The sequence below is a fragment of the Nicotiana attenuata genome, chromosome 1, assembly GCF_001879085.1.
Source record: "Nicotiana attenuata strain UT chromosome 1, NIATTr2, whole genome shotgun sequence".
In the NCBI taxonomy this organism is placed as follows: Eukaryota; Viridiplantae; Streptophyta; class Magnoliopsida; order Solanales; family Solanaceae; genus Nicotiana; species Nicotiana attenuata.
The window spans coordinates 78,734,489-78,753,649 of record NC_031989.1 but is presented as its reverse complement, the minus strand read 5'-3'; the positions used below and the strand labels follow the sequence as shown (position 1 = coordinate 78,753,649).

Sequence of the window (19,161 nt, the reverse complement as noted above, 5' to 3'; positions counted from 1 at the left end):
AGCGATGAACTCTTAGGATGTGAGTTTGATCATCTTTTGGGTTATTGAATTCAACTATTCAAGTACAACAAATTAACATGGAAATCAAGTCTCATTCAATCGACTATTAATTCAATTCGATAAAGGAATCAAATATTTATGTTTATGGCAATTGACAGCAGTTTCACCTTAGAGCCAGCTTAGGATTTCAGTCGACCCCTTACTTTATTTCTCAATGTCAAATAATATTTGAATTCGTCAATAACATAGTGAGTTATTCAATAAAAAAAGAGTAATCCACATCCTATGTGGAATTCGATACTCCACATGTTTGTGGACAATGTAGCATTGGGCACAATATCGGTTAACAATAATAACTAGCTCTGATGCTACAAATGTGCTGAATCTAATAAGCACGAAAGAGGACAAAGATGTCTGTTATGTTCTATCCTAAAACTAATGACGTTTAGTGTTAAACGAAACCCCACATATCACTTTTGTAAAGTTAATATTTGGAATTTACATTCCCTTCACTCAATATTGCTGTCATTTCTAGAACAAAAAACTGTCACATTCAGACTGCTACGTCTCACGTCTTGGTAGTTATTAGTACCATCTATTGGCTATATGTCACGTTTGGAATTTACATGATGCAGTTGAACCATCACGATCTAGAATGAAACTATCCATGGAATCGTGCGCCGTGTGAAACGTATATCATCGCCGTTCTTAACCGAGACTCAGGTTAAGCTCCGTCTCGGAACCTTGTGGGGTTAGGAGTAAAGCATCCCGAGGGTCTTTCGGAAACAGCTTCTCTACCCTTCGGGATAGGGATAAAGTCTGCGTACACATTACCCTCCCCAGACCTCACTTGTGAGATTCTACTGGGTTGTTATTATTGTTATTAGGTTAGAAGGCCGTATTATAATCTTTTGAAAGAAGGAAAAAAGTCAAAATCCTCCCAAGAGGACAAAGGTAATGATTTTTGTATGACTCCCTTTTCAAAATATTATTTCTTCCTTTCCAATTTATATAACAAATCTTTACATTTTGACAGGTATCATGATGTTTGACAACATTCCACCAATAGCATTAGTTTATATAACTTTACAAGTCTAATTTACTGGGTTATAAAATTTTACTTTGTCACTATAATTTTTAAATAATTAATTTTATTACTTCATCTCACCACAACTAAATACTAATAAAATGTGTAAATTAAATCAGCATTTCAGAATTTGAAATTTCGTATTCAATCAGATATCAATTTAACATAACGAAAAGAAGATAGTGTCAGAGACGCAACTTTCGCCTCACGTGAAATCAATGAGTAGAGAAGACACATAAAGTTTCCCAAAAGTTGGCAATTGTATATGAAAAAGAAAGAAGATTCACAATTATAGAGAAAACATCAATGGTCTTTCAGCTTAATACAATTGTTACATTCTCGATCACAAATTTTGTCAATGGTTGCTTCTCTCTTATTAATTTTTTAGAACACATATGTAATAGAGGTAATCAAGTTTTTACTTATTACTTATTCCAAAAGACAATTTCGTTCTTCTAGAGTTGGGTAAATGATCGTCGGGAGCATCACTCGATCAATTTTTTTTCTTTTTTTGGAAAAATTATAAGAAATTGAATTAATGAAGACCTTATATGACCTAGACATAATTGTGGAAGAGCAATTAATCAAAATCTTCAAGTCTTGCTCAAAATAGCAGTTGCTTCATATTTACGTAATCAAAACAAGAGAAGTTTGTTTTGCTAACTATGAATCAAGATTTTATAACAACTAAATAAAGGCTAAAAGGAACAGCAAATCCATCAAATTGCTCTTGATATGTCCACTTGTACCAATCACCACTAATGAATGATTTGTTCTATGCACCTATTTTGCCTAATGGTCCTTGTTTATAGGCCAAATTCATTAAAATACTTGCCCAACTAATGGTCCTTGTTTAAAGTTGAAACAAAAGAGTGTTTAAAGTTAAAATTTAAGAGTATCAGAATCTTGAAAGTGTATAAAACATAAATCTCACTTTAGAAAAATTGAAGATTTGTGTGTGAAGTTCATTACTTCACTCCTCAAACAAGTTTTTCAATATTTGCACAAACTAACTTAGCTCCCTTCAATTATTATACGAACAAGATTTTTCTTCGCTATCTTCTATTTGTACAGTAGTTTGGTATGTTGTATAAGATAATTAATCATGGTATTTTAAATATAGTTAATACATTGTTTGGTTATGATCTCAAATCTAAGATACTTACCTAGATAAACAAGATTTGAAATACAAAATCTAGAAAACTAAATCAAAATCTAAGACTCAAATCTTTCTATTGTTGTCTTGGATCCACAATTAATCCTACGGATCCTTAGGAATACCATGGAATACGGTTCATGGAGATTCCATAGCTATTCAAAAATGGAAAGTTCGATACAATTGAGATTTTTTTTTGGAAATTGGAAGCAATTACTAGTTCATGATCTGGCATGTACAAAATGAAAACTTCATTCTCGATTCTACGAGAATTTTTATGAAAGCTTTTCATTTGCTTCTCTTGTTGTGCTCTTGTCAACCGAACCCTCAAGTGCCGTAAATTCGCCGTGGGGACATTGGGTTTGTTGGTATTACAGGCAGCTTTGCTGGCAAAGCGATTAATAATAATTTCGACCATCTCACTTGGATACAAAGAGTTGTACTCACAAGTTTTATTAAAAAAAGAATTTTTCTTTACATTTATTTCGTGATTGCAGTTATTAATTTCCATACACGAAATTTAATCCATGTAATATTTTATATACCAATTGGTGTATTATCTTATCCCACTGCCGACAAGAAATAACAAATCCATGTTTAACCTATACATGGATAAAGAACCAAAGGAAGAAAAAACTACCCTTTTGTCTTTTTTCTAGAAGCCTGTGAAGACCAAATATCCAAGGGTCTGTATAATTGCAAATTTATTATTTTTTTAGTTTAAAAAGTAAACAAATAATTTAGATGATACTTTATGTACTCAATTTTAATGCAATGAACCAAACATCCAAAAAGAAATAATTTATTCCTTCAGTCCTTGTCAAAATAATACCATAAGTAGAAGAAATGGTACATACAATGAAGTCCTGGGCAAGTAAAATGTAAATCTGAACCCACCCAGCTAACCCAGTGAACTCAACTTTCCTGGATAGATTAGCACTCCTTCATTGCATTGCATGCCTTCTCTTTAAAGAGCCGCTTGATCTCTGAAAACCAAATGAATCTCCACAGAGAGATTTCGAGCTCCATGAGACGCCTTTTGGTTCTTGATTTACTAAACCTATAAAAATGAAAGGAAGTAGGACATCTGCAGTTTGCTGCTTAAGATGCTTCGGCGCTTTGTGAATTTTAAGTCATGAGAAAGTACAATGTTGGAATCTCACATTAGAACAATGTATTTGTAATAACCTAGGAAAGCAAAGCTAGAAGGGAGGTGCAGCTAAATCTTCTTCTACCTTGTTATCCTTGCATTTCTTGAGGAGGAGGAACTGCCCTCGCAGGTGCAAAATCTGCAGTCGCCCAAAAGGATATTCAGAAGTATATTACACCATGTTTAATGGTTAACCAAGTGAAAGATTATAGTAGTCATTAAAACAAAATGCATTCTCAGAGCGTATCCACTAGTTCATCAATCCAGTACACATCTCAATTTCGTAACTCTTACCATTGAACTAAGTCAACTGGTCAAAGATGCATAGCATGAGAGACAAACTCATTAAACGGCTGAATAACATGCAGAAGACAGAGTTATGCCCCTTAGGTCTCATTATGCATGAGATTATCAGTTATATGCTGCTTCAGTTTGACTAGAAATGAAAAATCAGTTAAGCCTGTAATGATATGATAACCTGCTTCAAGAGGATCACACTATTTTTCATACAATATGTAGTGCAGTTAAATAGATAATCTTAGGCAGGAAAAATCTTATATTTGGCCATAATAAGACTACCAATTATAAAGGAGGCAGAAAGCTCTGATACAGTTATGAAGGCCATTCTAAGTGCTTATGTGAATTTCCCAATACAAAATGACAACAACAAAAACAAAAGCCTCAATCCTAAGCTAGTTGGGGTCGCTAAATAAATCCTCCACATCCATTTAACTCCATTTGGACTCCTTTCTTTCCAATATTTCAATATTATTAGATTAATCATAAAATTGCGTAGCTTTCTGCTGGCCTTAACCTACTGCAACCCTCCTCTTCTGGACTTACCCACACAAACAACAAAGAGGAATTTTAAAACAAGAAAACAAATATGATAAGAGACAAAATGTACAATGATACCTCTTCTTGCAGCAAAGGAGGCAGGTTCTCTGCTGAGACAAGGTTCTCTATTTCCTGCAAGACCTTCGTATCTTTTATTCGAGACCATGTATGTGGAGGTAATGCCAGCAATAGTACTGTCAGCACATCGTTGCTTGCAGGGTGCATTGGCGAGCAACCATCTTGCCCTGAAGGACAGCAGCTAGTCTTTGCTTGAGATGTAGGGACCAGAACATCAACCCCCTGCTCCCCATTACCATTTACAACTGTCCCAGACACCACTGTAGCAGAATTGTCCGCGGTAGCTCTGTAGCATCTAACACATGTTTGTAGACAGCAAAACCTATCCGATGAACCAGATCTTCCTGCAAAAAGACCTGCTCCTTGGCAGCAAATGCTTGCAGCAACATTAGCCAAACTGCTGTCTGATGCTGCATTTGACTGGCAGACAGAATTTTCTGAAAATAAAATGCTTGTGACATGCTTATAAAGAGGAGTGTCCTGCACTTGTTTCAATACCTCTTCCTGCAAAGTAAGGTAAGAGTGGTTACTGAACTCATAAATAATCACCTATCCTGAAATGGTTACCTGATCAAATCTATATGACCATTTCTAGGAGCCTTCTTTTTTTCTTTCTATCTACTAAATTTCTTCAGATACCATACCTTGATAGCTAGCCTTCCTTTCTCCTCGTCACTCAAATTTTGACCATTCTCCTCTTGCCTTCGAACTTCTGCTATCCACTTTATGAATTCAACAAACTTTGAAGGTAGATTTGAAAGAACAGAAGAGAGAACATCTTTTATGCCCTTCACGTTCTCAGAACTTAACAGGACAGGAAGATCATCCATCAAATGCTTTGAGATAGTGACCCAACTCTCATGTTTACAGCTCTGTAAAAGTTCACCATTCAAAATACATGACTAGTCGCAGAAAGAAGAAAATGCAGGAGTGATTCAATACAGTACATCCCTCCTTCTTTATATTAGAAAATTCACATAACAAGTTACATGTTAAATAGTTCTAAAGGACAACATTAAATATTGCAATGACATCATAGTTTTGAAGCAAAAATCCAAGCTAATCATCAGGCACTAAGACCACAATTCCCAAGAATTTGACAAAGATGTTATCATTATGTTATACCATGTAATGGATAGGTAAAGAAGTGGTTAACAAACTATCCGACCAAGCTGCTGTACTGGAAAGGATCAACTAGCAAAGGGTCTAGCAAGCAGTAATAGAAGTTGCTTGTTATAATTTGTTCGAAGGAGTTTATATTTAAAGCAAATAACATAATAGCAGCTACTTAAACCTTACCAGGGTATATAGCAGTGCAGGAGCTCGGTGAAGCTTAGAAATTAGCATAAACCTGAAATTATGTTTTTGCACATTAGTCACTGAAATCCATGCTGCAGAATGATAAAAATATGTCAAGCGTGAGATGGATCTATACGGACCACTGAATTTGAGCAGAAGGAGAAGAAGAAGAGAAAACAAATGAAGAGTACTAACAGTTATATCTGAAGAAGACCAGAAACAGTGCCAAAAGAGTTCAGCATTTGATTTCTAATTTTAGTCTTTATTATAAGAGGAAGGCCAAAACACATAGTAAAACTTCTTCTTCTACATATTTATATTCCTTAGGCTAAATCCTTATATATTATCAGTGACAGATTAAAAGCATTAACGAGATGCTGTTCAAAGGTAAAGAGCATGCTAACGGGCAACAGCTCATAGCCATTATGAAAACCAATATCATATCACAGCACAGCTAAGTGGAAGTGCATACCCCCTAAGTAATCCTGTTGCTTCATCAATTGTGTTCATGGCTTCCCAAAGGAGAGGGAGGGGAACCCAGTGAGGGGGGTATTTAAACCTCGCAACATCTAGAATCAGTGCCATATCCTTTCCCGCGTGATAACCACCAATAGGTGAAAAGTGGCCCGAACCTGTCTGCCATAAGATTCAGAAGAGATGTTCCAGTATTCAGGATAAGTCAGGAAGAGGAAGGTGAACAATATACCTTCATACATAAACAATTAGCAATATTACCAAATAAAATTCCTGTGTGGTCAAACTCCCGATACAACAATATACTTCTTCACAATCATAAGCATGGGCATAGAGAAGCTATGTTTATTTTTACCTGTTTAAAAAGGCCTCTATGATATGACGAGATCAGATGACAATTATCACTAGTAGTGCAGGCCATGACTTGTTTACGGAAGTCATCAATAGTACTATGATTAGAGCGAAAAGCTTCCACCTTCGCTCCTGCACAGTGAGCCAAACATACCACTTTCCCAAAAGAGATCCCTTTAGCTTTAACCTTCTCCAAAGGCTCACAACAGTCCAACATAGATTCATCGAACCATCTCCAAGGACCTGACAGTTTGTTGAAGCTTATTAGATAAAGGTGGTGACATTGTACCACGCTATGTATGAATCCAAGCTCATTGACACAAGCAGATTATGAAAAGAATATGAATAACCAAGTTTGAAAGAGTAAAAATCAAATACTTTCAGATGATGAAAGCTAAGAACGTTAAAGCTGTTCTCACCAAGCTCCTTTCTTTACCAAACTGACTCTTTAATATCAGTAGGCATTGGTGACAAAGCTATGACCCTAACATATAAGTTAATTGGTGGAAAGAAAATGTTTTCAAGTTTTTAAGATGTGAACATTTAAATAAAATCTTATCTAAGATGTTTCTAGATCAAGTAAATTGGAAACAGAAACTGACAATAAAAATTATCTCATGTGACCATGAATTTTGGACAAATAGACATCAACAAATAATATGCATGAGGCAACTCAGAGCAACAGCTCCTAGATGGGTGAACTGTTTTCTGTTAAATGCAAATGGAAACGAAATACAGACACGGAGATTAACTCTAAGGAGTTTTCAGAATTATATTGCCGAGGTCTAATCTGTTAAAGCCTACCATTTTGGTTCAGGTGTTTTCCTGGAGTCAGCGTTAAGTCGCTATAATTTAAGTTCGCAGAACTGCACTACAAGGGCAACTTTGATTTACAATTATCCAGAGACTAAACACCTTCAATAAATGAGGTACGAAAAAATATTCAGTTGCACCTACAGCTGTTTAGATCTTTGGAGTCCAGCAACAGTGGCTAGGATTCATGTTGAGGACAGATGCTATCAGACTCATGCCCATGCATCACAACATAGCAGATCAACTTACAAAGCTCAGGGACAAGGGATCAACTTATGTCCCTATCAGAGAGATATCTCAACAATAAAAAAATTGAACTACACATCTCCATGCTACACCTTATAACTAACATGGGCAGGTAGGGATACACGAAATTATAGGAAAATAAAGATGTAAAGACCTTCATTATAAAATAAACCTATAAAGAGCCCAAGACCTTATTAACAATTCAGAAGGAAAGGCCATGAAAAAGTGAAGATCAAAATCATCGATATAGCCGGGAAAGATAGGAACACAGGTTCACTTGATGATAGCAGAGTTACCTTTCCATTTTCTTCCTGGATCAATAGCAAGGGCATTCAAGACCATGGAAAGGCTAGCCAACCCACAATAGGCCGGTTCAGACTGTGTCTGAAAATAAGAGATCAACTTGAAAAATCCTTCCATTGTTCCATTCTGGATGGCCTCCAAAAAAAGTTGCTGCAGCTCCAAAAAGTAACTTAAAAATCAGTACAAAAAGGACAGTGACTGAACATAGTATCAGATATTGTATCTTTTTCTCATCCCTCCACCCTGTTTCATGCATTTCCTTTTTTCGCTGAGGTCTAGCTAATTAAAAAGCAGTCTATGCTGATGAAAACAAATTCATGTTTACAGAAGAAATTTGTTTTTGATATAACATTCAGTTCATAGAACAAAAGATTTAGTTTGATATCTTATAGTATCATTTCAAGATAAACGTAGGGATGGCTTGTATTTGATCGGGCGGGCATTGAGGTATCTCTGTAGGACAGACCTTCAAATTCCAGGTTTGTGCAAGGGTCAGTTGACCTTTTCCGAAGAAGTTAAGGATGCCCCTAAATAGCATTTTTCCAATGAAATTCAAAACACTGCAGAAATACACGGTAACCAGCACACTTTTCTTCTTATAGTTCCTCAGTCTATGAGAAGCTACAATGTTCTCCATACGATACCACATTAGCCTAGAGAAATATCGTGAGGAAAGAGACAGCTATCCTTTTTTCAGCTAGGAAACCTATCATAAACCAGTATAATCAAAATCAGGCAATCAGTGAGCAAGCAACCTGAGGACTAGCATATAAATATACAGATCCTTAAGATAATGGTTGCAGTAATAACTGAGAGCTCTCCCTATTAAAATATTCAACTTCCATAATGACATAACTTAAAGGGTGGGAAGATCCAAGGATCCAGACAAGTGATCTGAAGGGAGGGCATAGATAAAACTCTGCAGATTAAAGTCGTCCAAAGAGTATTATTATGTTGAGTATTCATTGGAGGTATAAGGCTACAATGTGATACACTAATAAATAATTGTTTTGAATTGAGTATGGCTAGTCAGACAGAAAATTTAACTTAAGGCAGATGGAATTGAACTAAGGAGCATATGGTTGTCTGGGTTTGTAAGGAGTCAAAGGTATGTGCCTCAATGAGGCTGTGGCTGCAAATGAGGAATGCTGCTCTTCTCACTTTGACCTATAGGGGAAAAAAGTAACTCATTAATCTCGTATTAATATCATTTTACATATGGCAGGCAAAAGTCATCCTTCAATCAAGTGCAGAAGTTGAAGGGGAAAATGTCACTGTAGCAATATGGCACTAAAAGCTTATTAAGTTCTTGGAAATAAAGAGTGTTCGCGGAACTGTGATAGACATAAAAAAATCTGAATGATGTCAAGGGTATGTTTACTTGGATACTTTGATATAACTCCTTTTCTCTATTCCTTTCTGAAGGTCAACTTCAATGGAAACTCAAAATCTTATGCGACAACTATTTTTAGTGAAAAGATACGCATAAAGATTATGTATAGAGAGAGCCAAAGAAAATTGCATTCATTCTCTTCATATTAATGACAAAAAGCATTTTAATTTCATGAAACAACATCAAACTGGAGAAAAAAGATACTCAAGCAAATCTGTATTTGGCTGTACGAAGACATCAACTTGTACACCTTAACAGTCGAACCAACCAATAAGATGAATTGATATCGTAAACAGGGTAAGCAAGTCAAATAAACTAGAACATTATCACGCATTTTAGTATCTGGAAGTCAAGGGCATACCATAAGAAATGGGATGTAAAGACTAAAGAAGTGTAGATGTAAAAGCACAGACAAAGACACCGACAGTTAATTGCCAAAACAAAATATCGTACATCATCAAAATTTCAACAAAACAATGAAGTGTGAAGGGGTAAATATATGAAAGTCAGATGCTTCCAATGGGGAAAGCACAAAAATAGCTACAAAACATAAGAACAGCAAAATTTAAAAGTTCACGTAAAAAAGAAACAGATTCCTGATTTCCTTTTATCACATTTTCTTTTTAAGTCTGACATGGCCACAGTTCTCACTATGGGAAACATCAAGGACAAATTGAATAGCAGGTACTACTATATGTTATGGGGTCTGGACAATTAGCAGCGAATTGGTGTCTAAATCAATTTACGATAAACAATTATCTAACATGTATCATATAAGCCAATCCCTAAGGATGACCAGCAGATCAAGCCGTTGATCACTTTGGTCACCTGGATCTTGCTGACTCTACTATATCAATTACGTTCAGCTTGAATCGCAGATATAGCATTTTTCATTAACTATATACTTATTAGTTAGCAACCACTGTGGCAAAATACTAAAGCACAAACAGATTTAAAATTTTGAATCCGCCTATGAAGTTGATACGTATCTGAATGTAATAACTATAGTTAGGGAATAATCATAGTTAGTAGTCGAGTTAGTAGTCGAGTTAGTAGTTGAGTTAGTAGCTGAGTTAGTAGTTAAAGTCGTAAGTGAAGGATGTTAGAAAGCACGTGTGAGTCATGTGATTTCCAGAAGTTAGTTATAACTAACTAACTGTACATCACGTGGATTCATCTATATAGCTCACAAAATCCCTTCTCTGTAATCAGCTATTTTGTGTGAAGATCAATAACACTCTCTATTCTCTATTCTCCCTATTCAACTGAGCTCTTTTAAGCTCTTGGAATCACTGTTCAAGAGTAGTTCATCTCGTTTCTTTAGGTGTTCTTTCTTTTTCGACTTCCAAAAATTCTATTGCGTATCATTGGTATTAGAGCTATGATTCCTTGGCAACGACAATGGGCGATCACAATACACGAATGGCACAGTTACGCAGATGTTGATAACCTTAAAGGTTCTCTGGATTCTGTAGTTCATACAGTGGCAGAATTGACTACTTCAGTGGAAGCAAAATTTGCCCGGGCGTTAGAAGAAATTAAGAAGATGATGATAGGCAATGGGGATAATCATGCGCAGAATGGACCAGTAGCAGATAGGGGTGAGGACGTGCAGAGGATCGAGTGGCTAGAGTTGTCGATCATCAACCTCCCTTTAGAAATTACCAGGTGGATGTGGCCATCTCTAAGTTCGATGGAACTGGATTGAAGGATTGGCTCTATAAGTGTGAGCAGTTCTTCGATGTGGACGAGACTCCTGAAGATTCAAAAGTGAAATTGGCTTCTTGTAAACTTGAAGGTCGAGCTCTGCAATGGCATCAAGGATTCATGAAGTCGAGAGTTACAAGGGAGTGGCCTCGCTGGGGGGAGTATGTAGGGTGTCTCTATTCCAGATTTGGAGCAGAATTGTTTGACGATCCAATGGGGGATTTCAAGGACCTAAGACAGGTAACAACTGTTCAGGAATACATTGATCTATTTGATGAATTGCTTAATAGAGTAGAATTGCAAGATGAATATGTTGTTAGTTGTTTCATAAGGGGGTTGAAACCTGAAATTGGATTGCCTGTTAAAATGTTAAATCCTAGATCCTTGGCCAAAGCCATAAGCCTAGCAAGAATACAGGAACAAACTTTAGAAATCAAAAACAAATTTTCCTCTCAACACCTATTTTGCCAAACCCAGAAATAATCCCAGAAACTTCCCTATGAAATCACCTTCTTCTCACCTTGGAACAAACCAGTCTCTCATACAAACCACTGCCCAAAATTTTCCAAAACACCAACAACCTTACCCTGTTAATCCTAAACCACCCTACAAAAATGCCAAACTTTTAACTCATCCTTAAATGCTGGAAAGGAGAAGTAAAGGATTATGTTTTAACTGTGATGAGAAGTACACTCCAGGCCACATCTGCAAGAAGAAAAGACAATTCTTTTCCATGGAAGTGGATGAGGGTATTGAACCAGTAGAATTGGAGGAAGAAGTGATGTTGGACCCTGCAGAATTATTAACCATGATAGCACAGGGTTTAGAAACTGATCAGGAAGGGTCCATTCTACCCCATGTATCTGTACATGCTATGAATGGTATTCATGACTTTAGAACCATGATAGTAACAGTCTCTATTAAAGGAAAGGCAGTACATGTACTTATTGATATTGGTAGCACCCACAATTTCTTGGATCTCAACACTGCTAAGAGATTGGGATGTGCTTTGACTGCCATCTCACCCTTTGCGGTTTCAGTAGCCGATGGCAATAAGGTACACAGTCACTATGTGTGCAAGAAATTGATATGGAAAATGCAGGGAGTTTCCTTTGATTCAGATATGTTAGTGCTGCCCATTGGAGGGTGTAACATGGTGTTAGGAATTCAATGGTTAATCACTCTTGGAGATATCATGTGGAACTTCAGAAAGCTCAAGATGGAGTTCACTATCATGGGCCAAAAGATATCCTTGAGGGGTATCCAACCTCCTGCTGCTAAACTAATCCAATCTGGCAAGATGGACAAGTTGTTAGCTAAACCTGCAGAGCTACGGATGATATCATTAGGCATTCTAACAGAAGAAACAGTAGAAGGAGATGTCAGTTTGTTCTCTTTGGAATCCCAACTGAAGACTCAAAGTGAACAAGAGGCCTTATAGGTATCCAATCATTCAGAAGAATAAAATAGAGAAAGATGGTGGATCAGATGTTAGCCTCTGGTGTAACAGACATAGCACCAGTCCTTATTCTTCACCAATTGTAATGATAAAAAGAAATATGGCACTTGGAGGATGTGTGTGGACTACAGGGAATTGAATGATTGCACAGTAAAGGACAAGTTCCCAATCCCTGTCATTGAAGAACTATTAGATGAACTACATGGAGTTAAGTATTTCTCTAAGCTAGACCTTAGGTCTGGATACCACCAGATCAGGATGTATGAGCCTGACATTCCAAAAACTGCTTTTAGAACTCACCGTGGCCACTATGAGTTCATGGTCATGCCCTTTGGCCTAACCAATGCACCTTCAACATTCCAAAGCCTAATGAATCAGATATTTCATGACTTCCTTAGAAAATCAGTCTTGGTTTTCTTTGATGATATTCTTATATACAGTGCTAGCTGGGCAGATCATCTAATTCATCTTGAGGAAGCTTTTCAAGTATTGAGATCCCATGTGCTCTATGTCAAGAAGAGCAAGTGTGCCTTTGTGTAAAACAAATAGATTACTTAGGCCATGTAATCTCTGAAGAAGGAGTTGCTATGGATCATCAAAAGGTAGAAGCAGTGATGAACTGGCCTCAACCAACTACTCTAAAGAGCTTGAGGGGTTTCTTAGGCCTCACTGGGTACTACAGAAGGTTTATAAGGGGGTATGGTATTATTGCAAGGCCCTTACATGATCTGCTGAAACAAGGGAATTTCATCTGGAACTCTGCTGCCACTAAGGCAGTTGAAGATTTGAAAAAGGCACTCACTACAGCACCTGTTCTGGCACCTGATTTCAACTAGGAATTTGTAGTGGAAACTGATGTTTCTGGTTCTGGCATTGGAGCAGTGTTAGCTCAAGATAGCAGGCCTATAGCCTTTTTCAGCAAAGGTTTGTCAGAGAAAAACAAAGCACTATCAACCTATGAGAGGGAGCTGCTAGCATTGGTTACTGCACTTCAAAAATGGAGACCCTACCTACTGAGAAGACACTTTGTAATCAAGACTGACCATCCTAGCCTCAAATATCTACTTGAATAGAAAATCACCACTCCTAGTCAACAAAAGTGGTTAATCAAACTGTTAGGTTATGATTACACCATATCTTACAAAAAGGGTAAGGGCAACATTGCAGTTGATGCTCTTTCAAGGAAGGAGGATCCAATTGAACTATTCAGCATTTTTGGGGTCTCCTCTGAACTTTTGGAAGCAGTTAAGCACAGCTGGACACAAGATCCAGCACTCCAAAAGCTAATTCAAGGGCTACAATCTAGTAACTGCTATAAACCTCACTACATGTTTCAAGGTGGCATACTTAGCAGGAAAGGCAGAATGCTGGTAGGTGCAGATCCTGAGGTGAGGAAAAAATTATTGTCATTCTATCATGACAATGCTATTGGAGGACACTCTGGTATCACAGCTACCCTCAACAGATTAAAGCAGTATTTCTACTGGAAAAGATGAAGCAGGATGTGTATCACTATGTAAGGGAATGTGATGTATGTCAAAGGTGCAAGGGAGAGAATGTGGCTTACCCAAGGCTATGCAACCTTTACCTATTCCTGCGGGAGTTTGGCAAGATATCTCTATGGATTTCATAGAAGGATTGCCTAAAGTTGCAGGTAAAGAGGTCATTTTTGTAGTGGTAGACAGACTCAGTAAGGCTGCTCATCTTATGGCCCTCAAACATCCTTACACAGCCTTATAAGTGGCTCAAATTTTCATGGAGGGAGTATTGAATGCCCGGAACTATTGTGTCTGACAGGGACAAGGTATTCACTAGCAGATTTTGGCAAGAACTGTTCAAGTTACAAAAAGTCTCACTCCTGACTTCTTCTGCCTACCATCCTCAAACAGATGGCCAAATTGAAGTTGTCAATCGGTGTTTGGAATGCTACTTGAGATGCATGCCTTTGATAAACCAAAGGAATGGCCACATTGGTTGTCCCTTGCAGAATGGTGGTACAACACCACCTTTCACTCAGCCACCAATATGACCCCATATGAAGCTGTTTATGGTCAGAAACCACCTCCTCTACTTCCTTACCAGCCCTTTGATTCCCAGTTGGATGTGATAGATAGGAGCTTACAGGCAAGAGAAGCAACATTAAGGGCTTTAAAGACTTACTTGGAGAAAGCTCAACACAGGATGAAAGTGCAAGCAGACAAGGGCAGAATTGATAGGAGTTATGTAGTAGGTGATTGGGTCTTCATCAAGTTACAACCCTACAGACAACTCTCCTTAAAGAACCATTCCTACCAGAAATTATCTGCTAAGTTCTTTGGGCCTTTCCAAATCATTGCCAAGGTAGGACAAGTGGCCTATACTCTAGCTCTACCACCACACTCAAAGATTCACCCAACCTTCCATATTTCTCTGCTCAAGAAGAAGTTAGGGGCTCACACTGCTTTTGTGACATTACCTGTGGTCCATTCTGACTCAGGGCATGTCCTATTAGAACCTGAAGCAATATTGGATAGAAGGCTGGCCAAGAAGCATGGCAAGGCAATAGCACAAGTCCTTGTCAAATGGATGAATGTTGCACCAGAGGACAGTACTTGGGAGGATCTGCAAGATTTCAAGCTCAAATTTCCATTTTTTAATCCTTGAGGACAAGGATTGTCCAAAGAGGGGGTATTGATACGTATCTGAATGTAATAACTATAGTTAGGGAATAATCATAGTTAGTAGTTGAGTTAGTAGTTGAGTTAGTAGTTGAGTCAGTAGCTGACTTAGTAGCTTAAGTCGTTAGTGAAGGCGGTTAGAAAGCACGTGTGAGTCATGTGATTTCCAAAAGTTAGTTATAACTAACTAATTGTACATCACATGGATTCATCTATATAGCTCACAAAATCCCTTCTCTTTAATCAACTATTTTGTGTGAAGATCAATAACACTCTGTTCTCTATTCTCTCAATTCAACTGAGCTCTTTTAAGCTCTTGGAATCACTGTTCAAGAGTAGTTCATCTCGTTACTCTTTAGGTGTGCCTTCTTTTTCGACTTCCAGAAATTCTGTTGCGTATCAGAAGTCCAAACTAATTAACAAATTGGTACCAGCTAGTAATCAGAGAGTTAAAACATTATGATATAATCCATATTCATCCGTGACAAAATAGAACAGAACAACAAACAAAGACGGCTAAAACCCTAGTCTTCAACTATCAGTTCAAAGGGAAGAAAGGAAGAGTAGCACTAAAACTTGCCTTTCCTTCAGTAGAAGAGAAATCAACAGCCGGAGGGGACGGAAGAACTCGCCGGTACAAACCCGCCATCGCCATTTTTTGTCACTTCAGATTCTCCCCCAATAAATACTACTACTTGGTAGGAGTATAATATCTTGTGTGCCTCACTTAGGGATTTTAGTTCCGCCGGTTTAACAGATTCCCCGCGTTAATTAAAAAGGCGCAAACGCGATTAACGAGTCTAACTTTTCGTGTAGTCAAAGATTTGTCCCAATTTTTTTATGAAAAACAATAAGCAAATTAAATTAAAAAAAGTTTTTGCGTACTATGGAAATATATGGCAAGTAGCACTACTTGACAAAGTATAAGGAATAAAGAAGAACCACTTCAATGTGGCAAAAGAGATATATTCTATTTTTTTATCTAGATCATGAAGAGATTCGGATTTCCTTTCACATTGTCCTAAGAAAGATCTATTGCAAAAGAAGCGTTTATCACATTAAATATAGAGTAAAGTACACTACGATCGGATTTTAATTGTGATTACACCTAGTAGTGTCAAAATATTTAAAAAAATAGTTAACCATTCATATTATTTATTAAAAATAGTTAGATAATAAACATTTTAAAAATTGGTCAAAATATGCATAAGAACCATATTATCCATTTAGAAAATGGATAACCAGTTGATAACCAATGAATTTAATTTTACATTTGTAAAGCATCAAATTGGGGGTTCCTCAAGTTCAGGAGACTAGGAATTCTCCCAAAAGTTATCATATTCAAGAAGTCATGGATAATAATATGGTTAGCCATATTATCCGTTGGTTAGCCTGCTTTTATCCGTATTAAATACGGGTGTGATCGGATAATTTATCCGTTTTTCCACCCGTTTTCGATCCGGACCATATTCGACCCGACCCACCCGTTTACCACTCATAATTACACCTAGTGTGTTCTAAACATTAGACAACTTATGATAGTTGTTTACAAATATAAGGATTAATTCAGTAATTTTACAAAAAACAGTGTAAACCTCTATTATAGTCACTAGAAAGTCGTCCAACATGTAACCAATCTCGTATTTTCAAATAAAGTGTCTATAATTTACAACGTTTTGTGAGTCATTCACTTATCTATCCATCTATGTATAATATATTAAAAACATGAAGGCACTTAGTAAAATATCATTCGTCATTTTACCCTTTAAAGATAAAGTTTACACTGGATACAATAATATTATTTTATAATTTTTTCTAATATTTAGGACATTGAAAGTAAAAAACAACTAAAATTGTAATTACTATTTTTTCATATTTGAAATATATAGGAAATCCTAAAATTACGTAATATTTGGAAACATAATTTAAGAACCTCGTATGGTACACTTGATATAGGCGCTTATTTGATCTCTGCCATATAATTAAAACAAAATTAGCATAAAAATACAAAACTTTAAAATTATAAAATTTAAAGGTTAAATAAAATGTTGAAATAAACTTTAAAATTAGTAGTAGCAGTGACAGTAGCAGCAGTAGGAGCAGCAATAGCAGTAGTAGCAATAGCAATAGCAATAGCAGTAGTAGTAGTAGCAGCGGCAATAACAGCAATAGTAGTAGTAGTAGTAGTAGTAGCAGCAGCAGCAGTAGCAGCAACAATAGTAGTAGTAGCAGCAGCAATAGCAGCATCAGCAGGAGCAACAACAACAGCAACAGTACGAGTAGGGATAGGAGCAGTAGCAGTAGTAGCAGTAGCCGCAGTATAGGGCTGGGCATATATCGGGTAAAACCGATAACCCGAACCGAAAAAAGCTTATTGGGTTATCGGTATCGGGTTATTGGATTAACGGTTCGATAACGATATAGTGTTATTTTACTATTGAGTTATCGGTTCGGGTCTCGGTTTGCCCAACTTTTTAACGGTTTAACCGATGACCCAATAAACTTTATAAAAATATGGTTTTACCCTTAGGTATATAAATTTTCCAATTCTCTATTTACTGTTCTAACCCTCCCAAATTTGTCATTGAACACATAGAGAAACAAGGCGAAATACATAATTTACCCATCCAACTTACACTCAAATCCCTGTTACACGCCTGTTGACCACGGGTATAACTTTACACACCAAATCTTTCAAATGTGTGTCAATTACACACTACTTTTGACCAGCCCGGTTAATATTGAATGTTGTGTATACACACGCTTATTTAAATTAAAAAAACAAACGATTCTTTAATTAAAATGGACAAAACGACCCTTTTCTTAATTCCGACCCAAAAAAAGATCCGACCCTATTAATTAAAAATAACTACGCGACCAGATTAACAAACATAATTCCACTTTCAAATCCCTGTTCTTCAGCACTAACCTTTAAAGCGAATCCGACGAGAGCACAACTGCTCTTTATTGTTGTTACTTTCTTCATTTTCACGTTAGTATTCTCATTTTAGGTTGTTCAACCGTTTTGATTTAGATGGTTGGGGTCGAAATAGTTAGGGTTTATTTGGGTATTTCGTCAGGAGTACCAAATACAATGGCCTTAATGAAGATTAATCCTAAAATCAGAAAAAAAATTCTCCTCCAGTTCCTCTGTTTTTTGGATTCCTGCAAATGCCCTTCAAGCTGATTCTTCTTCTTAAGCAAACCCAAAATCACCGGCTTCAAGTGTTCATGAGTCGGGGGGTCAAACCACGCGAAATACTTACAGCCAGTTTTCTTATCTTTCTACAAATCCATAAACAATTTGAGATGAAGCTTATAAAATCTTGAAATAACGATTATAACAATCTAAGGTTACCTTGTAATTTTTACAGCCGTAGAATCGACGACCAGGGCTGTCTGTGCTCCATGAAATTACTAGTTCAGCAGCATCTCCACATCGACAAAATGGACCCGAATTCTCCATTCAATATGAACCCTAATACGAGAATTGACAGAAGAATAATATTGTATTGCACTTTAATTGAACAAATATAACCAGCTTCAAAATATTAGATGTGGAAGGTGAAGATGGGGTTGGATTTTTCTGAAATTGGTTCCTTTTAATATGAAGAAGATGAAAATGGTTGTTTTTAATAAGAAGGAGAAGAAGAATTGGGCGTTAGGGTTAAGAAAATCGGCCCAATTCTACTAATTAGCCGTTGTAATTTGTCAGGTGAGGCAGAAAATAACTTTTCACGCGCTGCATTGGTTGTGTTTCACACGTCCCAGAGGCTGGTCAAAAGTAGTGTGTAGTTGACACACATTTGAAAGGTTTGGTGTGTAAAGTTATACCCGTGGTCAACAGGTGTGTAACAGGGATTTGAGTGTAAGTTGGATGGGTAAATTATGTTGCAAGGTTTATTATATTCGTTGAGAGGGTTACAACAATCGAAAAAGTTTATCATATTCTTTATAGAATACACATTATCTTTCATTACTTCTTCTAATAGAATCGAGATTGAGTTATCTTATCGGGTAAACCGATAACCGATAACGATCGATAACCGATTAACTGATAATCGAAAACCGATATATTATCGGTTCGGTTATCGGTTTAGTATATTTATAAACCGATAATCGATATGCTAAACCGATAACATTCACAACCG

General features: G+C 36.8%; 2 protein-coding genes across 3 annotated transcripts; both read right to left on the bottom strand.

Moving 5' to 3' along the window:
* Window positions 3,019-15,877, bottom strand: LOC109229239 (glutathione gamma-glutamylcysteinyltransferase 1-like). 2 transcript variants are annotated; one of them, XM_019394625.1, is made up of 9 exons: window positions 15,591-15,877; window positions 7,788-7,944; window positions 6,437-6,675; window positions 6,080-6,243; window positions 5,608-5,659; window positions 4,953-5,180; window positions 4,309-4,812; window positions 3,479-3,532; window positions 3,019-3,303 (listed from the first exon to the last, which is right to left on the bottom strand). In XM_019394625.1, exons 1-9 carry the CDS (start codon window positions 15,663-15,665, stop codon window positions 3,298-3,300), a joined length of 1,479 nt encoding a protein of 492 aa, XP_019250170.1. In that variant the 5' UTR covers window positions 15,666-15,877; the 3' UTR covers window positions 3,019-3,297. The 2 variants fall into 2 exon arrangements, with proteins under 2 accessions (XP_019250170.1, XP_019250162.1); XM_019394617.1 differs by having other exon boundaries at window positions 3,019-3,532; window positions 15,591-15,875.
* Window positions 18,071-18,476, bottom strand: LOC109237616. The gene is made up of 2 exons (XM_019403940.1): window positions 18,369-18,476; window positions 18,071-18,295 (listed from the first exon to the last, which is right to left on the bottom strand). The coding sequence occupies exons 1-2, from the start codon at window positions 18,474-18,476 to the stop codon at window positions 18,071-18,073; spliced, it is 333 nt and encodes a 110-aa protein (XP_019259485.1).

Excerpts from the sequence above, each read along its gene's own strand:
- LOC109237616 (XM_019403940.1), bottom strand. The coding sequence starts at position 18,476 with ATGGAGAATTCGGGTCCATTTTGTCGATGTGGAGATGCTGCTGAACTA. Across the intron at positions 18,296-18,368 it reads ACGGCTGTAAAAATTACAAG|AAAGATAAGAAAACTGGCTG; the intron begins GTAACCTTAGAT and ends ATGGATTTGTAG.
- LOC109229239 (XM_019394617.1), bottom strand. The coding sequence starts at position 15,665 with ATGGCGATGGCGGGTTTGTACCGGCGAGTTCTTCCGTCCCCTCCGGCT. Across the intron at positions 7,945-15,590 it reads TCTCTTCTACTGAAGGAAAG|CAACTTTTTTTGGAGGCCAT; the intron begins GCAAGTTTTAGT and ends TTGGAGCTGCAG. Across the intron at positions 5,181-5,607 it reads CTGCACTGCTATATACCCTG|AGCTGTAAACATGAGAGTTG; the intron begins GTAAGGTTTAAG and ends GAACTTTTACAG.